The sequence below is a fragment of the Lithobates pipiens genome, unplaced genomic scaffold, assembly GCF_037356315.1.
Source record: "Lithobates pipiens isolate NorthernLeopardFrog02 unplaced genomic scaffold, aLitPip1_a1.2 Scaffold_19, whole genome shotgun sequence".
In the NCBI taxonomy this organism is placed as follows: Eukaryota; Metazoa; Chordata; class Amphibia; order Anura; family Ranidae; genus Lithobates; species Lithobates pipiens.
Window position 1 is genome coordinate 347,100,881 of NW_027507764.1, and position 25,594 is coordinate 347,126,474.

General features: G+C 44.3%; 1 protein-coding gene across 1 annotated transcript in view; it reads left to right on the top strand.

Moving 5' to 3' along the window:
* The window catches only part of LOC143996868 (uncharacterized), a 127,459-nt gene extending 120,129 nt beyond the window's left edge, over positions 1 to 7,330 (top strand). The window contains exons 27-29 of the mRNA XM_077492158.1: positions 3,620 to 3,710; positions 4,846 to 4,923; positions 6,664 to 7,330. Coding sequence (XP_077348284.1) covers positions 3,620 to 3,710; positions 4,846 to 4,923; positions 6,664 to 6,854 — 360 coding nt within the window. The 3' untranslated portion in view covers positions 6,855 to 7,330. The remainder of the gene's footprint in view (positions 1 to 3,619; positions 3,711 to 4,845; positions 4,924 to 6,663) is intronic.
* Positions 7,331 to 25,594: the final 18,264 nt, after the last annotated feature.

Sequence of the window (25,594 nt, forward strand, 5' to 3'; positions counted from 1 at the left end):
AGACTTTTTGTTCAGAAGAAATCTACTGTTTTTCTACCCTGTGAAAAGCCTTCTTGGTATATAAACTATTTTTTGAAAGTACAGGGTGCTTATATCTTATCTTATCAGTCCCTTGGCGTTGCTTTATAGCTGTATAGCCCATGTATCTAAAGTGTACCCAAAGCCAGTTAGGAATAGTTCAAGTCCCTGTCAGTTCTTTACTGTTTGTGTTTCAACTGGGGGGTTTAACTTCATTGCCTATCTTGGAGACACAACAAAAAGTGAAAATATTTCAAAAGTGAGCAAATATCCCCTCTTAAACAGTTGTCAGAGAAAATATGAAAAGGGGTATTGGTAGGACAGTAAAAAATATGAGGCACCTTTGGGCACCCTAAAGAGAATAGTAATGTCATGAAGTGCAACATTACCCAGTACATATTTCTTGCCCAATGGTTTACTCACCCCACCCTACCCCCCTGCTCACCTGTGCCAGTGTCAAGTCCTCAGTGCAGCTTTCTGCAAACTTCCAGGTGGTGAAATGCGCTCCCTGTGCCCTCAACAGGCACAGTACAGCAGGAACAGTGTAGGCTCCAGCAGCTGTCAATTAGCATCTGGGGGAAGGAGCAGCTTAAATTTTTGCCTCCTCCTCCTTTGTATCCCCAATAAAATTTCCCCCTTCCTCCCTGAAACTTACATATGTCAAATACAGTGCAGCAGATGGTCTTGAGATGTCTTTCCTTCTATTCCCCTCATGTTTGTCATGGGGCACGTCAAAGCTAAAGAGAAGCCTAAGAGAAGTTTCCCTCAGCTCTGATGTTTACTGTTTGTGACAGGAAGCCAGCCGTGAGAGATGCTTGCTGTGCAGTGTCTACAATCTCAATATTAAAGACCTGGGGCACTCCACATAAAAAGATTTTTTTTGCGATATCCCCATTTCGTGGACACAAACAGAAATGAAAACCTGACTGAAGTTCTTAGCCCAAAAATTATGGCTTTAGTATACTTTACCCATAGTTCTAAAATAGTGCTATATATACAGTATCTCACAAAAGTGAGTACACCCCTCACATTTTTGTGTAAATATTTTATTCTATCTTTTCATGTGACAACACTGAAGAAATTACACTTTTCTACAATGTAAAGTAGTGAGTGTACAGCTTGTATAACAGTGTAAATTTGCTGTCCCCTCAAAATAATTCAACATACAGCCATTAATGTCTAAACCACTGGCAAACAAACAAAAGTGAAGATAGTACAAAGATTTCCCATTAAGGGTAGGACTTTTTAGGCATAGACTGTGAGACACTAAGTTTAGTAAAAAAGTATAAAGTAGTTTTATTTAGCAATTATCAAAAAATTTGACACAATATTCATAAAAACATATGGTTGGATTGTCTATACAAATCGCTTTAGGATACATATATTTCTTGGAAAATTTCAAGCATACATGCACTAAAGATATAAACATACAATAAGGTTATATACATTTGTGTTTCCTACGCATCATACACTCCTTCTTCAGGGATAATCCGACATGCAATTTTGTATTATATGTAGCTATCTAAAATATAAAAGATACATATTTTCAATAACAACATACATTAAATCAGCATTATTGTCCACTCAATGGCAACAGGTGGATCAAGGCAAAGACAAAAATATGGGTTACTCATATACTTACATGTCCAGCAAAACATCAGAGTCCAAAAAATAGAATAATAGACAATAGCCGGATAGGCCATAAAATGAAAAACGTGTACAGCAAGGAAAAAGAGAAGCTTCCTGGTTGCTGTGGGGAGTGAGCACAATGATAACCTAGACCGCATCAGCAAGAGGCTGGGGATGTAAAGAAAGAAACAGCTTTCAATATCTGCAACCATATATATTTTTTTTTCATTTTTAGTACCCCAAACTTTTGCCAATATATCCTCACAAAAAGAGGTTGGCATGGGGATCAACACTAATGCTTATAAATAAATAAAAAGCCATAAATGAAATATATACCTCATGGAAGTGTTGTGTATGTATAGATGAGGACAGACTATAATAAAAAAATAATCAAAGATATTTCAATGGTTCAATCCCTAATGTAATGCGATGTGGAGTTAATGGATACATAATAATCTGTATAGGAAACGTAAATATTGGCAACAAAAGTGAGTACACCCCTAAGCGAAAATGTCCAAATTGGGCCCAATTAGCTATTCCCTCCTCAGTGTCATGTGACTCGTTAGTGTTACAAGGTCACAGGTGTGAAAAGGGAGCAGGTGTGTTAAATTTGGTGTTATCGCTCTCACTATCTGGAAGTTCAACATGGCACCTCATGGCAAAGAACTCTCTGAGGATCTGAAAAAAATAATTGTTGCTCTACATAAAGATGGCCTAGGTTATAAGAAGATTGCCAAAACCCTGAAAAATTGCTGCAGCACAGTGGCCAAGACCATACAGAGGTTTAACAGGACAGGTTCCACTCAGAACAGGCCTCACCATGGTCGACCAAAGAAGATGAGTGCACATGCTCAGCATCATATCCAGAGGTTGTCTTTGAGAAATAGATATTTGAGTGCTGCCAGCATTGCTGCAGAGGATGAAAAGGGGTGGGGGGTCAGCCTGTTAGTGCTTAGACCATACGCCGCATACTGCATCAAATTGGTCTGCATGGCTGTTGTCCCAGAAGGAAGCCTCTTCTAAAGATGATGCACAAGAAAACTTGCAAACAGTTTGCTGAAGACAAGCAGACTAAGGACATGGATTACTGGAACCATGTCCTGTGGTCTGATGAGACCAAGATAAACTTATTTGGTTCAGATGGTGTCAAGTGTGTGTGGTGGCAACCAGGTGAGGAGTACAAAGACAAGTGGGTCTTGCCTACAGTCAAGCATGGTGGTGGGAGTGTCATGGTCTGGAGCTTAATGAGTGCTCCCGGCACTGGTGAGCTACTGTTCATTGAGGGAACCATGAATGCCAACATATACTGTGACATACTGAAGCAGAGCATGATCCCCTCCCTTCAGCGACTGAGCCGCAGGGCAGTATTCCAACATGTTAATGACCCCAAACACACCTCCAAGACAACCACTGCCTTGCTAAAAAAGCTCAAGGTAAAGTTGACAGCCTGGCCAAGCATGTCTCCAGACCTAAACCCTATTGAGCATCTGTGGGGCATCCTCAAACGGAATGTGGAGGAGCGCAAGGTCTCTAACATTCACCAACTGTGTGATGTCGTCATAGAGGAGTGGAAGAGGATTCAGGTGGCAATCTGTGAAGCTCTGGTGAACTCCATGCCCAAGAGGGTTCAGGCAGAGCTGAAAAATAATGGTGGGCAGACAAAGTATTCACACTCTGGGCCCAATTTGGACGTTTTCACTTTGGGGTGTACTCACTTTTGTTGCCAGCAGTTTAGAAATGAATGGCTGTGTGTTGACTTATTTTGAGGGGACAGCAAATTTACACTGTTATTCGCTACTTTATATTGTAGTGTTGTCACATAAAAAGATACGATAAAATATGTACAAAAATGTGAGGGGTATATATATATATATATATATATATATATATATATATACACGCAGTTATTTATTTATAAGTTCCACTATCCTAATTTGAACCTCAATCCTGACTTTTTAAAAATAATTTCTAGGGGAAATCAGGGGCTCCAGGAATTAATGGAAAACGTGGACCCCGTGGACCAATTGGTGTTCCAGGCCAAAAAGGAGCTGAAGGAGACCAAGGTAATTAATCAAGTGGAATATTAAATGTTCATGTTGACAGTAACATCAATGCCTCTGTCCTACATTTCTTTAGAATAACTTAATTAGATGACAAAGGAAGCTGCTCTAAATACGCCATCACCATGGTGTTACCAAAGTGATAAATACACAATAATATTAGACGTTGTTACTTTTGTAACACAGTCAGTACTTGTACAAATATATCATAGCATTAGCATAATGTTAAATAGGAAATAGAGCAATACTTTAATTTAGAAGTTACTAATGTAACAATGTAATCGAATTCTATAATAAGCCCTTTTGGGAGCTATCTAAAAAAAAAAAAGATCTCCTTTTTAGGTCATCCCCTCACTAAATTAGATCCCCTTCAATGTTCATGTGATCTGTCTATCTTTGAAAATTGTAACCCAATCGTATCTTTCTTATGAAACTTGACTAAATGCTATGACGTCTGCAATGCCCATCTGGACTGCAGTATGTGGGCTGTACTAAGTTAAATTTGAGAAAATGGATAGGTGAACATGTAAATAAACTCTAAACATGACTAAACTGCAGTGAGAGCATATAAAAATATTCCAAAATTAGCAATATATGAGGATACTAGAAAACTATTAGAGAATCTCACAATGTATCTGCTGTATTTTGTGCTGTTTACTAATATTGTTTTCTGAAAATTTGATATCAGTCTGTTACTGAGAAAAGGAAGTTATGTGAGAAGTATTGTTCCTATTAAAATTTTCCATTTTGTCTACTGAAATCATTAATTGAATTGGAATTAAACATATATTTTAAGTGTAAAGCACTGTACTTAAAGTGTTACTAAACCCACAACAATAAAAACAGTCTGTATATGCAGTTAAGCATGCTCGTTCTACTCACTGTGGAACCTAAGGGGTTAATCCCTTGCATTGTATATATAGGATATTTTATCTTGTCTCTCTGATCCTTCTCTTCTTCCACTGTCTCAAAAAAAAAAAAATAACCTGATATTTACAGAGCCAGTGGTCAGACTGCACATGCTCAGTTTGGTGTGTATTGCTAGAGAGTTATTTTTCTTCTTGGGAGGGTGCATGTGATCAGCACATCAGCACTGTTTGTATTTAATATTATGTGTTAATGGTGTCACACTATGCAGGTGAAAAGGGTGGAAAGGGTGCAAGAGGAAACCCAGGCACCGGGCTGCCAGGCCCAGATGGTGTTCAAGGACCAAGAGGTAAATAAAGTCTAGGAGCTAATCACTCTCTTAGGTATTTATGTAAATAATAATTGTGCCAGTAGGGCTTTGGATTGTGAGGGGAATCTATACATACATGAGGGGAACATACAAATTCTATATACACAGTGTAATATAACACATAGCAACCAAGAAGAGTCTGTTGGTTTTCTAAATTTAAAGGAATGCAAAAAACAAATGTGAATCTTTCAAATTCACTGTTTGAATTTAAAAGATGTTAAATGGATGAGGTAGAAAGTATAGTTGATAGACTAGACCAGCCTTTCTCTATCTTTTTACCATAGAGGAAATATTTTTTCAGGTCTTAGGGAACCCTGCTATAATGTAGCTTAAAATAGAAGTGTAGGATTTAAAAAAAAATAAACATTCATACTCACCTAGGTGGATGCAGCATCGATCTGATGCTGCATTTGTACCCCACCGGCTCTATATCAAGAACAGGAAAGTAATCAAAGATCATTGATTCCTCAGTTTTCGGGTCCGCTCTAAGCACAGAGTGGTGATTGACAGTGGCCCTTAGCCATACTTTTCCTTTAAGCTAAATTGTAGAACACTTTCTATACAAGAATAAATAATATGGCATACCTAACATATCTTAATCCCTGGCCAGGTAGTGTATAACACCCTTCTGCACTATCCAGCAACATTAGTGGTCAGTGTAAAAGTGCCTCCTTACATTGGTGGCTAGTGTAGGTGGGAGATCAATTCTTCATTGCCTACTGCTCTAGGAACCCCTAGTAACCTCAGCAGAAACTTCCAGGTTCCATGGAACTCTTGTTTCGAAAGGCTGGATTGGACTATCTAGTCTGATAAACAAAATTTTTCCTTGCATATTGTTATTGCTTGACCTAATGTTATATTCCCTGTGTGATCTGGAAGATTGACTTGAGTGCTTGAGTTTTGGATTCATCAGATTGGACCATATGTGTCAGATCAAGAGGTCCAGTATTAAGATGCTTCAGCATCTTGGATCCCATTATCTTCCTTCACAAGCAACAGCATAAAAGTCCCATAATATATGGTATTTATTGACAATACTTGGTTACCCTAATTGAGTTGTTAAAAACGGGTTTCTTCATATATTTATATATAACGAAGAGAGCAGTATATTTTGATTATAATACAGTGTGTTTGTCTATTATGATGTATAAAAAGAAGCAGCTGTTTACAGCCAATTAGGTTTACATTTACTGTAATTTTATTAAAGATGAAAATTGGCTATGAATTCTTGTTCTTTTGTGCATTACTTTTGGTCCTTATAAAACATATATCATAGACTATAATTTTCATACTTTATTATTTCCTGCTAAAAATTTTTTTTAAGGCAAACATAAAAATATACTTCAGCTAATATTATTTTTGTTAAATCAGAGCTTATTAAAGTAAGTTCATTTGAACTCTTATATGTGTGTAATAGTTAAAGTGTGGTAAGTTAAAGGGGGTGCAGCAGTGTGTTCCCAGAAATTTAGAAACATTTACCTTTGGGAACAGATTTATTTTTCTACAGATTGTAGGCTAGCCAGCACATGGTATGGAAAATGTGACTATGGAAATGTCATCATTTGTACCTCAGCAATGAGTTCTGTCATCTTGACATATCCTGTAATATAGCACACACACTCTTTAAACAGTGATTCTGAAGGTGTGTTTTTTCACCTATTTATTTGCTAAGCTGCAATATCCATGTATTTTTAACCATTTGTTTTGCCTTTTCCATAGGCTATCCGGGATACGCAGGAGTTGCAAAGGATGGCACACCTGGACCCCAAGGTCCTCCTGGTTACACTGGTCCTCAAGGACAGCAGGGGCTTCCAGGTCAAGCAGGCGTTCCAGGATTCTGTGAAGCCAGGGACTGTGGTATCAGTGCTCCATCAATGCTGGGAGAACAGGGGCTTAGAAAAGTCTTTTGAATGAAATACAGAAAGGCTCGGAAGGGGACAAGATAACTGCATCAGTTTGTTCTCTCTTTTTGGAGTCACCAAAGGATCTGTAGATAAATTATGTGTGAAGTTCATGGACATGCAGATAAAACTTGATGATCCTGAAGCCACATAAACAGTGCCTGAACATTCTGTTAATTTGCTAGTTACATAAATTGACCTTGTATGATACTTCCACCATTTTTTGACATGTTGGGTGAAAAAAGGGAATAGTAGGGTATTTCCTTCTACTGGATACATTTAGTAACAGAAAGAGAAAGCGCAGCAGTTCAAATGGCAAATTCCATGTCAAATTATTTTGTTTGGATTGGCATGTTGTACAAAGTTTTCCAATAAAGAGAGTTTAATGAACTATTTCATATTGCAGCTGGAGTTTAGTGGTACTACCCTGCTCTGTATGTCAAGAAAATATTATTTTTATTGTATTAAAACATTTATTAAATTAATTGTCTCCCACTAAGTAAGGTAACCCTTATAACAACATGTGCTGTTCTTATATACATATGTACTATATATATATATATATATATATATATATATATATATATATATATATATATATATATATATATATTATCCTTTTAAAATGTCCTATGTTATAAAATAAGTATGTAGCCAGTTATTGCCATTGCTGTGAATATTAGTTGCCTGGCTGGCATCATAATTGACCCAGGAGAGATACAGTAATAAAGTGAAGTCAGATCTTTTTACCTGCTTGATTCCAGTCCAGCAATTCAGAAATTATTTAAGCTGTGGATCAACTTGATAGAAAGGGGAACATTTTAAGTATGAGGTTGACAATGGCAGCCCACACAATTTTCCTATGTCAGGTTTTTCTTTAAGGTGATCTTATTGTAGATCAGGTGATGATATTATAAATCAGATTATATGATATTATACTGTCGCTTTACATAACAGTAAAACAATAAAAATGAATGTCCAAAGAACATTGTAGTCAGTTTGTTAAAGTGTAGAACATCCCCTACTTTACACAGTAGCCATCTTTAAATGGCAAGTGGTGTAAGCCCCTAGTGCAATTCACATTGTAATTATGGGATTCAATTGTGTGCTTTTGATGTAACTCTTAAACTGCTGAGAATACATCGCCTCTACTGTCAGAAATCATGATGTAGTCCCTTTTGTCCAGCATATTAAAAAAAAATGTTACCCCTATTACTCATTACCAGGCTTCCACTTTCAGCACCCTACTGCTGGAAAGTGGTAAATCAACCCATAAACAAATAATCATTATTATATTATTTATCAATCCATATATGCAGTGGCTGCATTGCTTTTTTTTCTGTTTTTTCCGCCAGATAATCCATCAAAAAAACATACTTCGTGTCTTAGGGTGTCTCCACACTGAAAGGAGTAGCATCGAAGACACCTATGGGCATCAGCTTTCTTAGTCTGTGAAGAGGGTAGTGTTTGATGCACTAGCAGACATAGAGGGACTTGACTAACAAATTAAAGTTGATCTCTATCTTACACTTTTTAAGCTTTTACAAAACAGTTTTTTTTCTCTTTTGGGATACAAGTTTTACTTAAATGAATAAAAGCTGATCATTGTAAGCCCCCTTCCAGTCCTAAATGTTTTGTTTCAATCCTTCAATTGACACTTTTTTTTCTGGACGGCTTGGGAAGGTTAAGGAAGTTGAAAAAATAGCAGACTTATTGGCCAGGTCGCCAGGTGAAAATAAAGGGGGAAAAAAGCCTGGAAAAAATGTAGCCATCTCATTTAAGAAATTGTAAACATCAATATAATACATTTGTTTATCAGTTGAATACCACTTTTAAATTGTGGGTGAAATTTTACTGTACAACTTACTTCCACAGCTTGAGTAGAAAAGCCTGTTTCCTGCCAGCATGCTGCAGCCCTCTTGCAATCTGTGTGGAAGCAGAAGTCTGTCTGCAGAGGTTCAACATGACCTCTAGATCTGACTCAGCAGGGACATGTCAAACCTCTACAGAGAGACCACTGCTTCCGCATAGAGAGCAGGGATCCTTCTCTGCAGCATGCTGGCAGGGTACAGGCTTTTCTACTCAGGCTGTGACTGCTTTTTAAGTGAAGCAAACTGTAACTCTAGTTTCACACTTCCACGTTTTGTGCGTGCTGCATTTGCAGGGGCACAGCACCCCATTTAAATGAATGCATGCACCTTTTCAAAAATGCGACCGCAGGGAAATTGCATGGGCTTTTTGACCATGTAATTTTCCTGCAGGTCCGCAAATGCACTGAATTCTGAAATGCGTGGGGGTACCCTTTAAAAAGAATGATAGCCCCGTGCGTCTCCTAAGAGCAGCACGATTTAGCTGTGGGTGGTTGCGGGTGCAAGAACAGATGTGATTCTCACACCCGCAGCCACACACAGAGGTGTGAACCAGGCCATAGTCATGACATATCTTTTGCTTTGATGCACCTGAATGTTCAGTTGGGATTTAAAGTAATTGTAAAGGCAGAAGGTTTTTTTATCTTAATGCATTCTATGCATTAATATAAAAAGCCTTCTTTGTGCAGCAGCCCCCTCAGCCCACCTAACACTTACCTGAGGTCTCTCTCTGTCCAGCGATGTCCACAAGTGTCTCAGCCATCAGTGATTCTCCCTCCTGATTGGCTGAGACACAGCAGAGATACCATTGGCTGCCGCTGTCAATCTAAGTCAGCGAGCCAATCAGGGGAGAGAGGGGGTGGGGCCAGGTTGGGGCTCGGTGTCTGCATGGACACAGGGAGCTGTGATTTGGCTCGGGTGCTCCCATATGCAGCTGCTTGCTGTGGGGGCACTGAACAGGAGGGAGGGGCCAGGATCACAGAAGAGGGAACCGAGAAGAGGAGCATCCAGGCTGCTATGTGCAAATCCACTGCAACAGAGCAGGTAAGTATAACATGTTTGTTATTTTTATAGGGAAAAAAACGAGACTTTACAATCACTTTAACTGTCCAATTAGCAGGCTGAAGGCAGAAAGAAATGAAGAAGAAATTCTGCAGAGGCGGCTCTCTAATTAGGCAAATGAGGCGGCCGCCTAAGGCCTCGCCCTCACAGGGGCCTCATGGCCGCCTAATTTACCTCTGCTCGATCACTGGACTGAACAACAGGCTCCAGGTGCCATCTGTAAAAGCCGTAGGGCACACCGGGCAAGCCGCAAGTCCATATGGGGCCCTAAAGCAGCTGAGCTGCTCCTGCAGCGCTCACCCACCTGGCCTCTCCGTGTCTGGCCGGCTACCTATTGGGGTCAGGAGTCGGGCCAGGCTGCGGAAACTATCCCTGCCCTATGACTGTGAAGGGGAAGGAGGAGCTCCGGTGGATGGATCCCATCCCAGCGCCTGCTGCAGCCTGGCTGACCAAACCCCAGAGATCGTGAGCGCCCGGCCGTGCTGCCCTCCTGTGTGCCTGAATAGGAGGAGCGGCTGGGACAGCTGCATATGGGGGAATTGAGCTTTCCATATTCCTCCTGCAGCCGCTGAATGACCGATTCTTCTGCGGGCGTTCACTGGCTGCAGAAAGAATATGGAAAGCTCAATTCCTCCATATGCAGCTGTCCCCGCCGCTCCTCCTATTCAGGCACACAGGAGGGCAGCACGGCCGGGCGCTCACGATCTCTGGGGGTGGTCGGCCAGGCTGCAGCAAGCGCTGGGATAGGACCACCGGAGCTCCTTCTATCCAACTCTTTTACTGCCCCCATGCTCCCTGGTTCCTCACAGTTCTCGCTGCATACCCCTCTGCTCCCTGGCTCCCCCCAGTGCTCTCTGGTCCTCCGTGCTCCCCCACTGTGCTGTCCAGCCCCCCCCACTGCTCCCCCCATGCTCTCTCCCCCACTGTGCTGTCCAGTCCCCCATTCCTGTGCTCCCTGGCTCCCCCACAGTGCTCCCCCCACAGTGCTCTCTGGTCCCCACAGTGTTCTGTGCTCCCTGGCTCCCCCCATGCTCTCCACCCCACTGTCATGTTCAGTCGCCCCCCCCCACTACTCTCCACCTCTCCCCCAGTGCTCTGTGCTCCCTGGCTCCCCCCCACTGATCCCCCCCCACAGTGCTCTCTGGTCCTCCCTGTCTCCCCCATACACTCCCCCCAGTGCTCTCCGACCACCCCGTGCTCCCTGGCTCCCCCCAACAGTGCTCTCCAGCCCCCCAGAGCTCTCTGCTCCCCCATGCTCCCTAACCTCTCCCAGTTCTAACTGCACCCCCAGTGCTCTCTGCCCCCTGTGCTGTCCAGTCCCCCCCCCCAGTGTTCTCTGCCCCCCATGCTCCCTGGCTCCCGCTGTGCTTTCAACTTACCCCCGTGCTCTCCAGCTCCCCCCACAGTGCTCTCCAACTCCCCTTTGTGCTTTCCAGCCCCCACTATTCTCCCTGGCTCCCCCCATGCTCTCCACCCCACTGTCATGTTCAGTCACCCCCCCCCCACTACTCTCCACCTCTCCCCCAGTGCTCTGTGCACCCTGGCTCCCCCCCACTGATTCCCCCCACAGTGCTCTCTGGTCCTCCCTGCCTCCCCCATACACTCCCCCTAGTGCTCTCCGACCACCCTGTGCTCCCTGGCTCCCCCCAACAGTGCTCTCCAGCCCCCCAGAGCTCTCTGCTCCCCCATGCTCCCTAACCCCTCCCAGTTCTAACTGGACCCCCAGTGCTCTCTGCCCCCTGTGCTGTCCAGTTCCCCCCCAGTGTTCTCTGCCCCTCATGCTCCCTGGCTCCCGCTGTGCTTTCAACTTACCCCCGTGCTCTCCAGCTCCCCCCACAGTGCTCTGCAGCTCCCCTTTGTGCTTTCCAGCCCCCACTATTCTCCCTGGCTCCCCCCATGCTCTCCACCCCACTCTGCTATCCAGCTCCCCCCAGTACTTTCCAACTCCCCCCACCTCCCCGTGCTCCCTGGCTCCCCCCATGCTCTCCACCACACTGTGCTATCCAGCTCCCCCGGTGCTCTCCACCCCCCACCCTCCCTATGCTCTTCTGCCAATTCCCCAGGTCTCTCTGGCCCCTATGCTCTCCATCACCCCCCATGCTCTCTGCCCCTGCCAGGCTCCCCACTCCCGCCAGTGCACCCCCCCCAGTGCCCCAGCTCCCCCAGTGCTCTCTTCCCCCCTGCTCTCCACTCCCCCAGTGCTCATGCCCCCCACACTCTTGCCCCCCCTGCTGCTCTCAGACTCACTCCAATGCTCTCTGCCACCCCTGTTCTCTTTCTGGCCCCCTCACCCCCGGGCAGCTCTACTAGGTTTCCCCTCTTTTCACTTAGGCTGCTGCAGGGGTCTCTCAGGCTGGGGAGCGGGGAAGGGGCCGCTATCATGGGCTGCTCAGTCTATTTTTTGTCCCAGTCCGGGCCTGGTGGGCAAGTTGAGCAGCGAGACTTGCAAGGATCAATAGTCCTGGAGGGAGACGAGCTCTAAAGACCTCCCAGGACTGAAGGACAGGCTGACTGGGGCCGGAAAACGAGGATGGGTGGAAGGTAAAGGTGACCAGGGACCACTCCATCTCACAGCAACCAGATCCTCTGGAAGGAGCAGGACACTGTCCCCACCCAGAATGAGAATGGACCCTGCCTGCTGCTGGCCGTCATGAACATCCTGCTGGCATGGAAGGTACCGTACCGAGCTTCACACACAGCTTCCCATAGACAGGCACTGCAGACTGGGACATGGTACACAGGAGGGGCTGCAGACAGAAACAGGGCTAGAGATCTCTCTCTCCCCATTCCTCCCTCTCCCCTTCCCTCTCTCTCTCCCCCCTCCTCCCCCTCTCTCTCTCTCTCTCTCTCTCTCTCTCTTCCTCCCTCCCCCTCTCTCTCTCTTCCTCCCCTACCTCTCTTCCCCTCCCCCTCTCTTCTTCCCTCTCCCCCCCTCTGTCTCCCCCTCTGCCTCTCTCTCGCTCCCTCTCTCTTCCTCCCTCTCTCCCCTCTCCCTCTCTCTCTCTCCCTCTCTCTTCCTCCCTCTCCCTCTCTCTCTCCCTCTCTTCCCCTCCCCCCTCTCTCTCTCGCCCCCGCTCCCTCACTCTTTCCCTCCCTCTCACCCTCCCTCACTGTGCTGGGATCCCCCCACTCTCCTTCCTCTGTGGATGTGGAATGATTCAGTGACACCCCCTTCCCATTCTCCCAAGGCAAAGGGGGAAATCCTAGAGGGCTTGTCACCTGTCCCAGATGTTGTATTGGCTGCATATGTCTGAGGAGGGTGCCCTGGAAGTGGTGCTGATCGCCTGTGTCCTAGATCCACACATCTTTCTGCAGCCATTTTTACTTGCTTGAATTTTTTTTTATCCATTATGGGCGTGAGTGGGGCCTCGTGTCTAAATTTTGCCTAAGGCCTCACAAAGCCTAGAGCCGCCTCTGAAATTCTGCAACAATTTTTTTCTAAAGTCACTCATGAGATGAGTGAGTACCATTACTGCTATTCCAGTGGAGAAAGATGTTGTCTCTTTTGGGGGGGTCTTATCATTACTTAACATGTAACCTGTGTCTAAGTCATAAGGCTAAGGAGTCTGCTTCAGGGATTAACATCCTATGTTCTAAATCAAGGTGATTAGTATATATAAATACAGACTTTCTTCAGAATGTGCGTGACAATATCTTTACTTTAATGCAGTCATGTGCTGACTTTATGACAAAAGCTAAATGGACACTGTAATACATTTAAATAACAGCATGTCAGAGTTGGCTTTTATGGTTACTGGAAAGATTAGAATTATCCTTGAAGTGCTGATTTGTTGTTAGCGATACGTAGAAAAACTGTTTTACCAAGTTGCTAGGCCGTACTGTCTACCTTTAACATTTTATTTGTTTTATACCAAAAACAAACTTTGCAATTTTGTTTAGAAATACCAAAGCATTATATTTTATAATAATCTGTTTTTACAGGCAATGAAGTATAGTTAAACAATACTTTCATTTTTCGCTCTTGTGGGTTTTTATTATAGTAAGGTGCATTTAAAAAGAAGAAAGATAAAATAATAAATGCCTCCCCTTAGTAAATATAAAGTAAAATAAACAGTCTGTGATAGTCGGGATAAGGATTAACTTTGTTTGTGTTATCAGCATGTTGAATATATTTAATTCGGTGTAGATGTATAACTAATCTAATTGCAGCAGGCCATGTTTTCCCCTAAAGAAACTCTGTGCACAGAACATAGAAACTTCACATATCCTGAAAATAGCAGTGTGCTGCTCAAAATGTCTGCCTTTTGGGACTCTGCGTAGGGTTGTTACAATGCCAGAATCAACACCATCTTGGATTTTTCCTGGAGAACCAGGTATAGGTGATAGACATTACTCACTGACCAGTTGACCTAGATTTTACCTCTGATTCATCCTTTTTGCCCCTGATTTTTCATGCTCTCCCCTGCAGATTGAGACACTGCTAAGAAAATACACAGCCAAAGTATATCAATGCTCTCTTGTCAGTTTGGGGTCTATGGTTAAAAAAATACCTGTGCAGATGTCTTAAGCATTTGTGCAAGCACCACATATGATTGCTGTATTGTTTGTTATATGATTATCTCCTATTAGTGTCAGCTCTATCTAGTGGTTATAATGCGGTATTTTCCTGAAATAACAAGAAAAAAGACACATTATAGCCACTCAATAGAGCTGATGATCATGAAAGATAATCATGTTACAAGCAATACTGTGATCATTTGTGGTGCTTGTGTGTATACTTATAGTGATTCTAAAGCCTGTACATTTTGTTACCTTAATGCATTCCCTGCATAAAGGTAAAAAATGTCCCAGTATTTGTATCACACCCTCACCCCCCTTTATACCTACCTGTGCCTGATCTCGATCCAGCACTGTGCCCATCTGCAGCGGCTCTCTCCTCTCTCTCTGCTCACAAAGACAGCAGCAGGAGCCAGATCTGTGCAGCTCATACTCCTGAAGGAGTCACTGGTGTATGGGTTCCCTGATTCTGGATGGCAACTACCCCTTCTGGCAATGGACTACTCTCTGACACACCAAGGCTGAAGAAGGAAAATGTATTCAGGCTACATACCAACAGGCAGCAATATACCACCACAAGGTAAAGCAAATCTGTACAGTACAACAATAACATTAATGAATAAAGTAGTTCTGGACCCAAACCCCATCAAATACCTAAATCCTGACTCTAGGGGCCCCTAAATATAGGTTATACTTCTCTAGAGACTAAAAGTTTCAGAGTCTCTCTCTAAAATCCTTCCCATTGACCAGTGTGGTACTACATGTTGACTAGCAGTGGTGCCCAGAGCCCTGCATTGGAAAGCTCGAAAACATTTGTATTGCAACAGTAGAGGGGTGAAAATCCACAAACTAAATCTCAAATTAGGGTGGTACTGTTCCATTAATAGTATAATGAGATTGTACAGCCTCTCACTACTATGCAGTCCACTGTAAAGCCCCCTGTCTTTTCCTGATGTTCAGAACCTGGACACCCAAGGACTGCTTCTTGCAAAATGTGGGGCAATGAGGACAACTTTGGACTCTGTATCAAGGACCTTTTATGAAGAATGTTCTTTCTTAGTTGATCATCATTTTTTAGTGGTGTAATCCAGTATGGGTCAGAGCGAAAGCAAGGCAAGTTAAAATAAATTTTTTCAGTATGGACCTCTTCTTTTAGCAACTGATGCAAATACCCGGTCAAGTAGGATCTATCACCCCATCAGCATATTTTGTGTCTCCGCTCAGATGTATGTATCAGATTCAGTCCTAATGAAGCATTCCAGAAAGTATCTGTAATGCCGCGTACAGACAATCGGCCCGTGTGTGGGCTCCGGCTGACTTTTTCTTTCAAAAAGTCCGGCAGACAATCCGCCCTCCTGTGTGCTAATCCGCCAGACTTTTTAAATGAATAGACTTGCTCGCAAGGAGAAAAGTCCATTCATTTTGAATGTGGCTCCGGGTAGACAGGACTAGTGAAGGAAGTCAATGTCGCAGCCTCCATCGGCGAGATTGACACCTGGCTAGCCCCGTCACCTGGTATGGATTTAAAGGGGAACCCCTACGCCGAAAGACCGGCCTGGGGGTCCCTCCAAAGTCCATAGCAGACCCCTACCTGAGCATGCAGCCTGGCCGGTGAGGAAAGGGAGAGGGGACGAGCGAGCGCCCCCCCTCCTGAGCTGTACCAGCCCGCGTGCCCTCAACATGGGGGGTGCTTTGTTGATGAGGAAAAGGACCTCTTCCCGAAACAACCCTGGCCATGGGTTGTCGGGGTCTGTGGGCGGGGGCTTATCGGAATCCGTGAGCCCCCTTTAATGAGGGAGCCCCCAGATACCAGCCCCCCACCCTATGTGAATGAATATGAGGGCACGCGGCTTGGTACAGCTCAGAAGAGGGGAGCTCGCTCATCCCCATCCCCTTTTCTGACCGGCCAGGCTGCGTGCTCGGATAAGGGTCTGCTATGGACTTTGGGAGAACCCCCATGCCGGTTTTTCAGAGAAGGGGTTCCCCTTTAAATCCATACCAGGTGACAGGGCTAGCGAGGTGCCAATATTGCTGATGGAGGCGGTAACATTGACTTCCCTCGCTAGTCCTGTCTACCTGGAGCCAAGTTCAAAATGAACAGACTTTACCCAGGTGTGGGCAAATCCGTTCATTTCAAAAGTGCGGCGGACCTCCGCTTCAAAATCCGGCGGTTTGTCGGCTGGACAGTCCAATCGTATGTACGCGGCATAAGAGATACTCAACACTCTACTATTCCAAGTGAAAAAAGATCTACTCCTTCTAAACTGAAACACCTATTTTTTAAAGTTTCTAAAGTCTCTGTAGAGATGAATGGACAGACCCATAGAAGCAAATATTTGATCAAATTCATGGTGATTCACAGATAGCAAATATCTGCTTTTACTGTATCAACCATTCTGCTATATAATATTCAGGATCTGATCTGCTATTATTTTTAATACATTAAAATGTATGATCACTCCCACATCCTCATATATATGCATGCCTAGTATTCCAGACCCATGGGCTATTATCTACATAGAAACATGGCTTGAACAGGCTCACTGCATTGCTAATACCAGCTGTATGCCATTCACCATAGTTGGTACTTGGAGCAGAGCACTGCTCAATTAAAAAATGCCACCCTTTCAAAACATCAGTACCTGTTGATTGGGTTCTTCTACATCTCATTGATCCAAAAGCCTCTGTGGACTGTTAAATACACCATTCTCCCTCCTACCAAATGGCCAGCCTATACGTAATAATAAAAAATTAAATAGGTTACACATTTTGAAATTATTCTAAATAGCTTCCTCTTTGTTCTCTAATTTATTTTAAAAAAAGACAAAAATGTAAACCAAAAGGGTCTGATCCTATAATGGGTTTCTTCTTCTTTAAAAAATCCATCTAAAGAGCAAAGCTGACCTCCAACAGTCACTGATTTAGCTACAAAATAAACAAATCTCACAGAGATTAATTGCCATGGTTATGCAGTGATCTTCTTGTTTGCTTACCTCCCCTCATGTGTTCAGACTAAGAGGCCAGCCACTTCCACCTGGTGGTTTTTATAACCTCTCCTCTAGCATGGCTCCACCCTAGGTCCTATCAGGGAACCTTATATTAACCTGTGCACTGCAAGCCAACAGTGCTGATTAACCATTGTGTATTCCTTTGTGTGTTAGCTTCCTGTTACCTGCCGTGTGCTCTTCTGTTGTTCTGTTACCGACTTTGGCGTGTCCTTGACTATCCCTGTTTGCCTGTGATCCTGACCTTTTGGCGTGTCCCTGACTATTCCTGTCTGCTTGTGGCCCGTCCTTGGCTTTGTCCCTCACTATCCCTATCCTCCTGTAGCCTACTGTGGGTGTGAGCTGGGGGACCCTGGGGGTCGCGACCTGGAGCCAGTTGCAGCCAAGTCCATCCTCACCACTAGAGGCGCTGGTGAACACCTGCTGGCTCTTAGACTCCGCGCCCCAGGGAATCTTACGCTCTAACCCCAGTGGTATCTGTCCCCCGTCTGCAGCAGTCAGCCGTAGGGTCCACAACCTTGCGGTGCATTCCTGATCCCTACGGTGTGCATCTGTCACCTCGCCTCAAGGTGACCTGACAGTTTGATCAGCCATGGACCCGGCTGACGTGCCGCTTCCTACAGTCGATCCGTTGCAGGGCTTAGTTTGCAGACTTGAGACCCAAGAATCGCATCAGACCCAGGTGATGCCATTCCTTCAAGATCTGGCTTCCCGCTTCGAGCAGCTACAGGCTTCCTTGGGAACCCCGAACCTGCAGCCTCAAGTACAGTAAGCAGCTGCACCTATCGCACCAGTCGCATTAAATGCATGCATTATTACTGCCAGCTCCATCCTGTTTCTCTGGGGACTCCAAAGCTTACAGGGGGTTCCTTAGCCAGTGCACAATTCATTTTGAACTTCAGCCCCAAAACTTCCTGTCCGATCGGGCAAAAGTTGCATATATCATATCCCTCCTGTCCGGCGAGGCGTTAGCTTGGGCTGCCCCTCTGTGGGAACTGAATAATCCAGTGGTTTTTAGCCTGTCTGATTTCTTGAAACTTTTTCGGAATATCTTCTAGGAACCGGGTCGTGTCTCCTCAGCGGCTAGCGCTGTTTTACGTCTCTGTCAAAAGTCCGCGTCTGTGGGACAGTATGCTCTTCAGTTCCGTATCCTCACAGCTGAATTGAGCTGGAATAATGAGGCCCTAGTTGCAACCTTTTTACATGGCCTCTCTGATAGAGTGAAGGATGAATTAGCAGGAAGATCCCTTCCTGCTGATCTGGACAGTGTCATCACCTTGTGTAACCAGATCGATATTCGCTTTCAGGAGAGGGCCCTGGAAAAAAGCACTCCCCGTTCTTTAGGCAGCCTGAGCCCCCAGTCCCTTCTCTTCGATCCGAGGAGCACCCCCTGCCTACCGAGGAACCTATGCAGTTGGGCTGGACTAAGTTATCTCCCGAAGAACGTGCTAGGCGCAGAACTCTGGGCCTATGTCTCTATTGTGGGGCCGAAGGTAATTTCCGTAACACTTGTTCTCTTCGTCCGGAAAAACGCTCAGGGCTAATACATCTGGAAGGTGGAGTATTAGAACCTGAAATATCACCTTCACCTTCTCGTCTTCTCCTTTCTGTGTTGCTTCATGTCGGTGCTTCCTCTCGTTCGGTCTCAGAACATCTGGATTCCGGAGCCGCTGCCAATTTCATGGATTGGGAAACTGCATCCTCCATGAGACTTACCCTTTTGCCCCTTACAACACCATTGGTGGTCTTGGCGATTGATGGCACGGTTCTCCCAGGGGGCCCTATCCGCTTTCAGACTCTTCCTGTTAAGATGTCAGTAGAGACACTCCACCAGGAGTGGATATCCTTCCTTGTCTTACCTAAGGCTGCATCTCCTATCATATTAGGTCTTCCTTGGTTACGGCTCCATTCTCCACACGTTGACTGGTCTGCTGGACAGATCCTGGCTTGGTGTTCCTCCTGTTACTCTTCCTGCCTACTCAAGGGTAACCCAAAGGAGAGACTTCCCGTTACCACCATCCCAGTATCTTCTGCTCTTCCCGCTGTATATAGCGATCTCTGGGATGCGTCCTGCAATAGTCGGACTGATGCACTCTCTAGGTCATGTGGTACTCTGGATGAGGGGCCCACCTATGAACCTGAGTCGATCATTCTCTCCAGTTCGCATAACCATTTACCTTTGCCTGTCCCTAATCTTCCTTGGACGCACAGCCAGGCTAACTTGTCTGCAAGTTCCACAGTTGCTATGCCCCGTGATGCGATTGAGATGGTCGCTACACCTGACATTACTATTCAGTCGACCTCTGCACCAGTTATGCCAGTCCAGCCCATGCCCAATGAGCTTCCTGCTTCTTGTTCAGCACCTTCTGTGACCTGGCCTCACCCTACTGCTATTATGTCCGTTCAAACACATTTAAGAGGCTCAATCCATCCTTTGGAAAGAAAACCTCATTCGGCCAGGAGGGGTTTTCAATCTTTTTCTCAGGGTTCTCTGCATTCTGTGTTGCAGCTATCCAGCTTGACTCTTGTGACATGTCACCTTTTAACCAACCTGACCTCAGGGATCCACTGACCTCTGTCCAGTCTGGTGGTCCTGTTATGGATGCCCAGCCATCTTTAAGGGTGTGGGGGACCCTGCTCAGACTCCTGATCTTCTCATGCCCTTACCCATTCCTAAAAAGCCTTTAGTCCTCAAGTCCTCTTGTCCTCTCCCTACCTCGGTTTCGGTCTCTGAGGATAATCTAAAATACGAGGTTAGTCAAGTTTTGGATTCCCGGCTCCGTAAAGGCATTCTTCAGTACCTCGTACATTGGAAAGGGTTGGGCCCTGAGGAGATCTTGGATCACTGCATCTGAGGTCTTTGCTCCTCGTCTGTTGAGGAGGTTCCATCTGGAGTTTCCCTTTAAGCCTGGACCCAGGCGGGGGAGGGGGAGGCCTCGTAAGAGGGAGGGTACTGTCATGGTTATGCAGTGATCTTCCTGTTTGCTTACCTCCCCTCATGTGTTCAGATGAAGAGGCCAGCCACTTCCACCTGGTGGTTTTTATAACCTCTCCTCTAGCATGGCTCCACCCCAGGCCCTATCAGGGAACCTTATATTAACCTGTGCACTGCATGCCAACAGTGCTGATCAACCATTGTGTATTCCTTTGTGTGTTAGCTTCCTGTTACCTGCTGTGTGCTCTTCTGTTGTTACGTTACTGACTTTGGCGTGTCCTTGACTATCCCTGTTTGCCTGTGATCCTGACCTTTTAGCGTGTCCCTGACTATTCCTGTCTGCTTGTGGCCCCAACCTTGGCTTTGTCCCTCACTATCCCTATCCTCCTGTTGCCTACTGTGGGTGTGAGCTGGGGGACCCTGGGGGTCGCGACCTGGAGCCAGTTGCAGCCAAGTCCATCCTCACCACTAGAGGCGCTGGTGAACACCTGCTGGCTCTTAGACTCCGCGCCCCACGGAATCTTACGCTCTAACCCCAGTGGGATCTGTCCCCCGTCTGCAGCAGTCAGCCGTAGGGTCCACAACCTTGCGGTGCACTCCTGATCCCTACGGTGTGCATCTGTCACCTCGCCTCAAGGTGACCTGACATTAATGTTTTCTATGGATCAGTAATAAAAAAAAGGTTTTAAAAGGAGCATGGGAAATTTCACATAATGTCTCACTCTGAAGAGATACAATATAGCTGGCCATACACTAGTAGAATTTTTTTTGTTTTCAGAACTTTTAGTCAATTTTCTAATCTTTAGTGGGGCCAAAATCATATTCATTTTCAATCACAGTGAAGTGAAAATCGGAAGGAGCAAGATGGAAATGTTTTCTTGAACAAACAAATTTCTGGTGTATGTGGTTTTCATTCAGGAAAGCCCATTCCAAAATTAAATGTAAAAAGCAAACAACATTTTGAAGTACTTTCAAAGGACATTTTTCAAGTTTTTAAATGCACTGAGAATTTTTGTATGAATTTTCTTACATTCTTTTGAAATTCTACTAGTGTATGGTCATCTTATCACTCATCTCTGTTTTGCAGTCTCATGTTCTTTTCATTAATATCAACTGGATCTCAAAATATCCAAATTCTTTCACGGAAGACAATATTTAAAACTGCAACTAAAGGAACATTCCACAATTTTACAGGACTACCGTGACCATAGTTTTAGAGGTCCTTGTCTACATTCTCACACTTCATACTCAAGAGAAGCAAAGTTTAAGGTTAGCTGGAGATAACAGCTGGATGAGGCTAGAAGGACAACATTATCTGCAAAATATCTAAATACAGTTGGGTTTGTAAGCTATAATATAAAAGGCATGCATTTTTTAATATTTCCATTAGCTTTTGTGTCATTTTGTATAATTATATATAGCTTGGATATGCAAAAAAGGAACTGAAATCTGCTTACTGACTGCCCGATATATTAAAGTCTTTATGGGTTTATTTAATCTTATAGAATTGCGTATAGATTTGCAGGTGCTGGAATAGGCAGCAGTGAAAGTAGGAGCTGGGTTAGCAGTGACCATCAGTTACAATAACGCTTGACACCATGAACATAAGCAGTAACATTCGCACATTCTGCAGAGAAGGTGACATTTGACTTTCAGTTTAGCTTTTGGCAGTGTTTATCTGAACAAGTAGAAACTAGTACAAGAAATTACACCCAGATGAGTCTTCATTTCCATTTTCCTCCTAAATATTTGGATAATGCTTACATAATTTTACACAATGAAGGATACACTGTATGAGCAATTTGGCTACATTCGTTGTACAGTTCATTGAAGAAGCCTTGGCCTAATAAATTATTCTAACATTTGTTTTTTGCTGTTATCTCCAAAGTGACCTTTAGTTTTTCTTTAGTTGTGATAATATCAGGTAAGGTAAATATGAGTGTTTGTCAATGTTTGTTTTATATGTCGGGAAGTGCACTGACATTTTTCAGGAGGAATTCCAGTAAATAGGTTGATTTTTCTTAGGCACAATTAACATTTCTTGATGTTCCCTATAGCAAAACAAATCTTTACTTTTTAAGTCCAGGTCCACTTTAAAGCGATCTTCTGCTATACCCATGCAGGATTACCATTTAGCCCTAACCAGTTCTGGATCCGGATAAGGTAAGTGGCCATTTTAATGGCTTATTGGTGTTAGCCATCAAGCTTTGGGTTTATTTTCATATACAGGCTGCATGTCAAACACACTGTCTTTCCTATGACATTCACATCCATGTGTTTTTGCATACATCAGTAGCCAGGGGATGAGTTGAGCAATAGATAGGAGGGCTTAGCTTATGACTTTTAAAAAAAACTAAAATTTTGCATACCAGCAACAAGGTTGTAGGGCTGATTTAATTTAAAATGGCTGATGGAGCAGATTATGAAGGTACCACTATAATTTCATGCAAGTAGAATAAAAAAGTCCCAAAAAAATAGCAGTACCAATTTTTTTTCCTGGTGTGAGGAAGGGTTAGAACCACTGTCAGATTTTATTTCTGTTAGTCTCCCAGAGATTTTGAAATATAGTTTTTTTTTGTGACAAATAAAGTGTTCTTTTTTGTTGTTGTTTGAAAGTGTTGTGCTAGTCATATCTCTGTATGGAATACACTGGATTTTTTGTATTTATGAACTCTTACAAAGGGTGTCCCAAGGACAGAAAGCGAGAGAATAGCTCCCAAGTGGAGAGCAACAAAATCCAGGTGGAGGGTCTAACCTTAACCCACTATAGTAAAAAAAAAATGATCCCCATAATTATGGACTTTCTGTAGGTGAAACGCATTGGACTGAGTGGAGGACAGGCAGGAAGTTATGCTTTGTATCACTGGAATAAATTATTTTTAAACGCTGGTGATGTACCGTATATACTCGAGTATAAGCCGAGATTTTCAGCCTCTTTTTTGAGGCTGAAAGTGCCCCCCTCGGCTTATACTCGAGTCATCGCTGTCTGCCCGCTCGATCAGCGTGTCGAGCAGACAGACAGCGGCCATTCTACGATTCAAAAGCCGCGCCTCCGGCTCCGCCTTCGCCTGTGATAGGCGGAACACTGAATTTCCCAGCAGCCTGTGTTCCGCCTATCACTGACATCGTATCATCCTCGTACTACGGACGAGGATGATACGATGTCAGTGATAGGCGGAACACAGGCTGCTGGGAAATTCAGTGTTCCGCCTATCACAGGCGAAGGAGGAGGCGCGGCTTTTGAATTTTACAATGGCCGCCGAAGAGGGCACGGGACGGAGGCAAGGCAAGGCAAGGCACGGCACGGCACGGGACGGGACGGGACGGGACGGGACGGAACGGAACGGAGGCAAGGCAAGGCACGACACGACGGCAAGGCACGGGACGGAACGGAGGCAAGGAGGCAAGGCACGGGACGGAGGCTCGGGACAAAGGTAGGCTGGACACACACACACACACACACACACACACACACACACACACACACACACACACACACGGATGGGTGGATGGATGGAGACACACACACGGATGGGTGGATGGATGGAGACACACACAGGGATGGGTGGATGGATGGAGACACACACACACAGGGATGGATGGGTGGATGGATGGAGACACACACACACAGGGATGGATGGATGGATGGATGGAGACACACACACACAGGGATGGATGGATGGATGGACACACACACACACAGGGATGGATGGACGGACACACAGGGATGGACGGACACACAGGGATGGACGGACACACAGGGATGGACGGACACACACACAGGGATGGACAGGCATGTCTCACCCTCGGCTTATACACGAGTCAATAAGTTTGCCAGTTTTTTTGGGGGTAAATTGGGGGCCTCGGCTTATATTCGGGTCGGCCTATACTCGAGTATATACGGTAATCAGTGTGCACCCCTTTTATTCTTTAGACCAGCCTTTCTCAACCTTTTCAACACAGAGGAACCCTTGAAAATAGTTCTCCGGTCTCGGGGAACCCCTGCTAAAAATTAGAGATCTACAACTCATGATACAATAGTGTTATGGTCAGTGGGAAGAATGGTCCTTACACTTGTGGTCATTGGGAATAATTACCTCCTTACAAATAGCTAAAAAGATCAATGGTGTCAGTGGGAACTTATCTGAGAGGCAGATTGCCCAATGCTGAAGGAACCCCTAGCAACCTTTGGAGGAATCCTAAGGTTCCACGGAACCCTGTTTGAGAATCACTACTTTAGACAATAGTAAAAAATGTTTTTTTTTATTATTATTTCCTTCCCTGTTGGAGAGAAACATTCCCTTATTTCTTGCTGAAGGCCATGGGGACAGGAAGTTAGATGTAATCTTCCCAGTGGGGGCATGGACAGAAAACCGGCAGGTTTTAATCTATTCCTGCTTTATCCAAAGCAGAATAACAGTCTCGGCTGGACCTGGGCCTTAACTATTCTAGTAGTTATTTTCCCAATGGCTAGCACATCCATGAAGTCAAGAGTTTTACATGGAATCATAGTTTAATGTAATTTGTCTGCAGCTTTTCAAAGTTGGCGCTGCTCTTCTCCAGGCAACATTTGCAGTGTGCTTGTATGTAAGGAAGGTTTGCTTTTATAAAGAAAGGTGTATTGAAAGCCATGCCAAAAGAGGAAGAAAACTTGGCAAGTAAGACGTTTACCTTGAGGCATTTTATGTAAGTAATACATTCATCAAACCAGTTTAATAGAGTAAAAATAATATTTATATCACAGGCCCTCTCATCGGTTCTTAAACATTCTTCCAGGTGTGGGAGTAAGATTTAGGAAGCATAGTTCAGTTTAAACCATCCTTCGGCTCTCTAGAAATAAGTCATAGATCTGCCTTTGTGTTTCATAGAAATAAGGCACTTCATTATAAAAGACGTCAGAAATATGAAGCTGGAAAATAAACGAATTGTGTCCCGTCCAGTCTGTAAACTTAGCACAAGGTAATAATCTACCTCTTGGCTGGTAAGGCATTTGTATTTGTTTTAGTTATCCTATACAACCACTGTATTCCCCTAGGAAATATGCCCACATACTACAAGTTACTGGCCACAAGACAGCTAGAACACAAATATATACAATAAATTATAGCATATTAAAGTGTGAAAATATTTTTTTTTATTGTCATACCTCCTTTCTGAAATTTAATACAGGAACAACATTTAGTATAAAGTATGTAGGCAAAGCACACACCCCTGCCAAACTCCTAGCTATGTAGACCAAGACCATTAAGATTTAATAAGCAAAAAATATTTGGCTTAAAGCAGAACTCCAGGAATTATCTTTATTACCAATGCACATTGGTCCAGCTTGACGCAATATCTGACATCTGGAGGGTTGTTGGG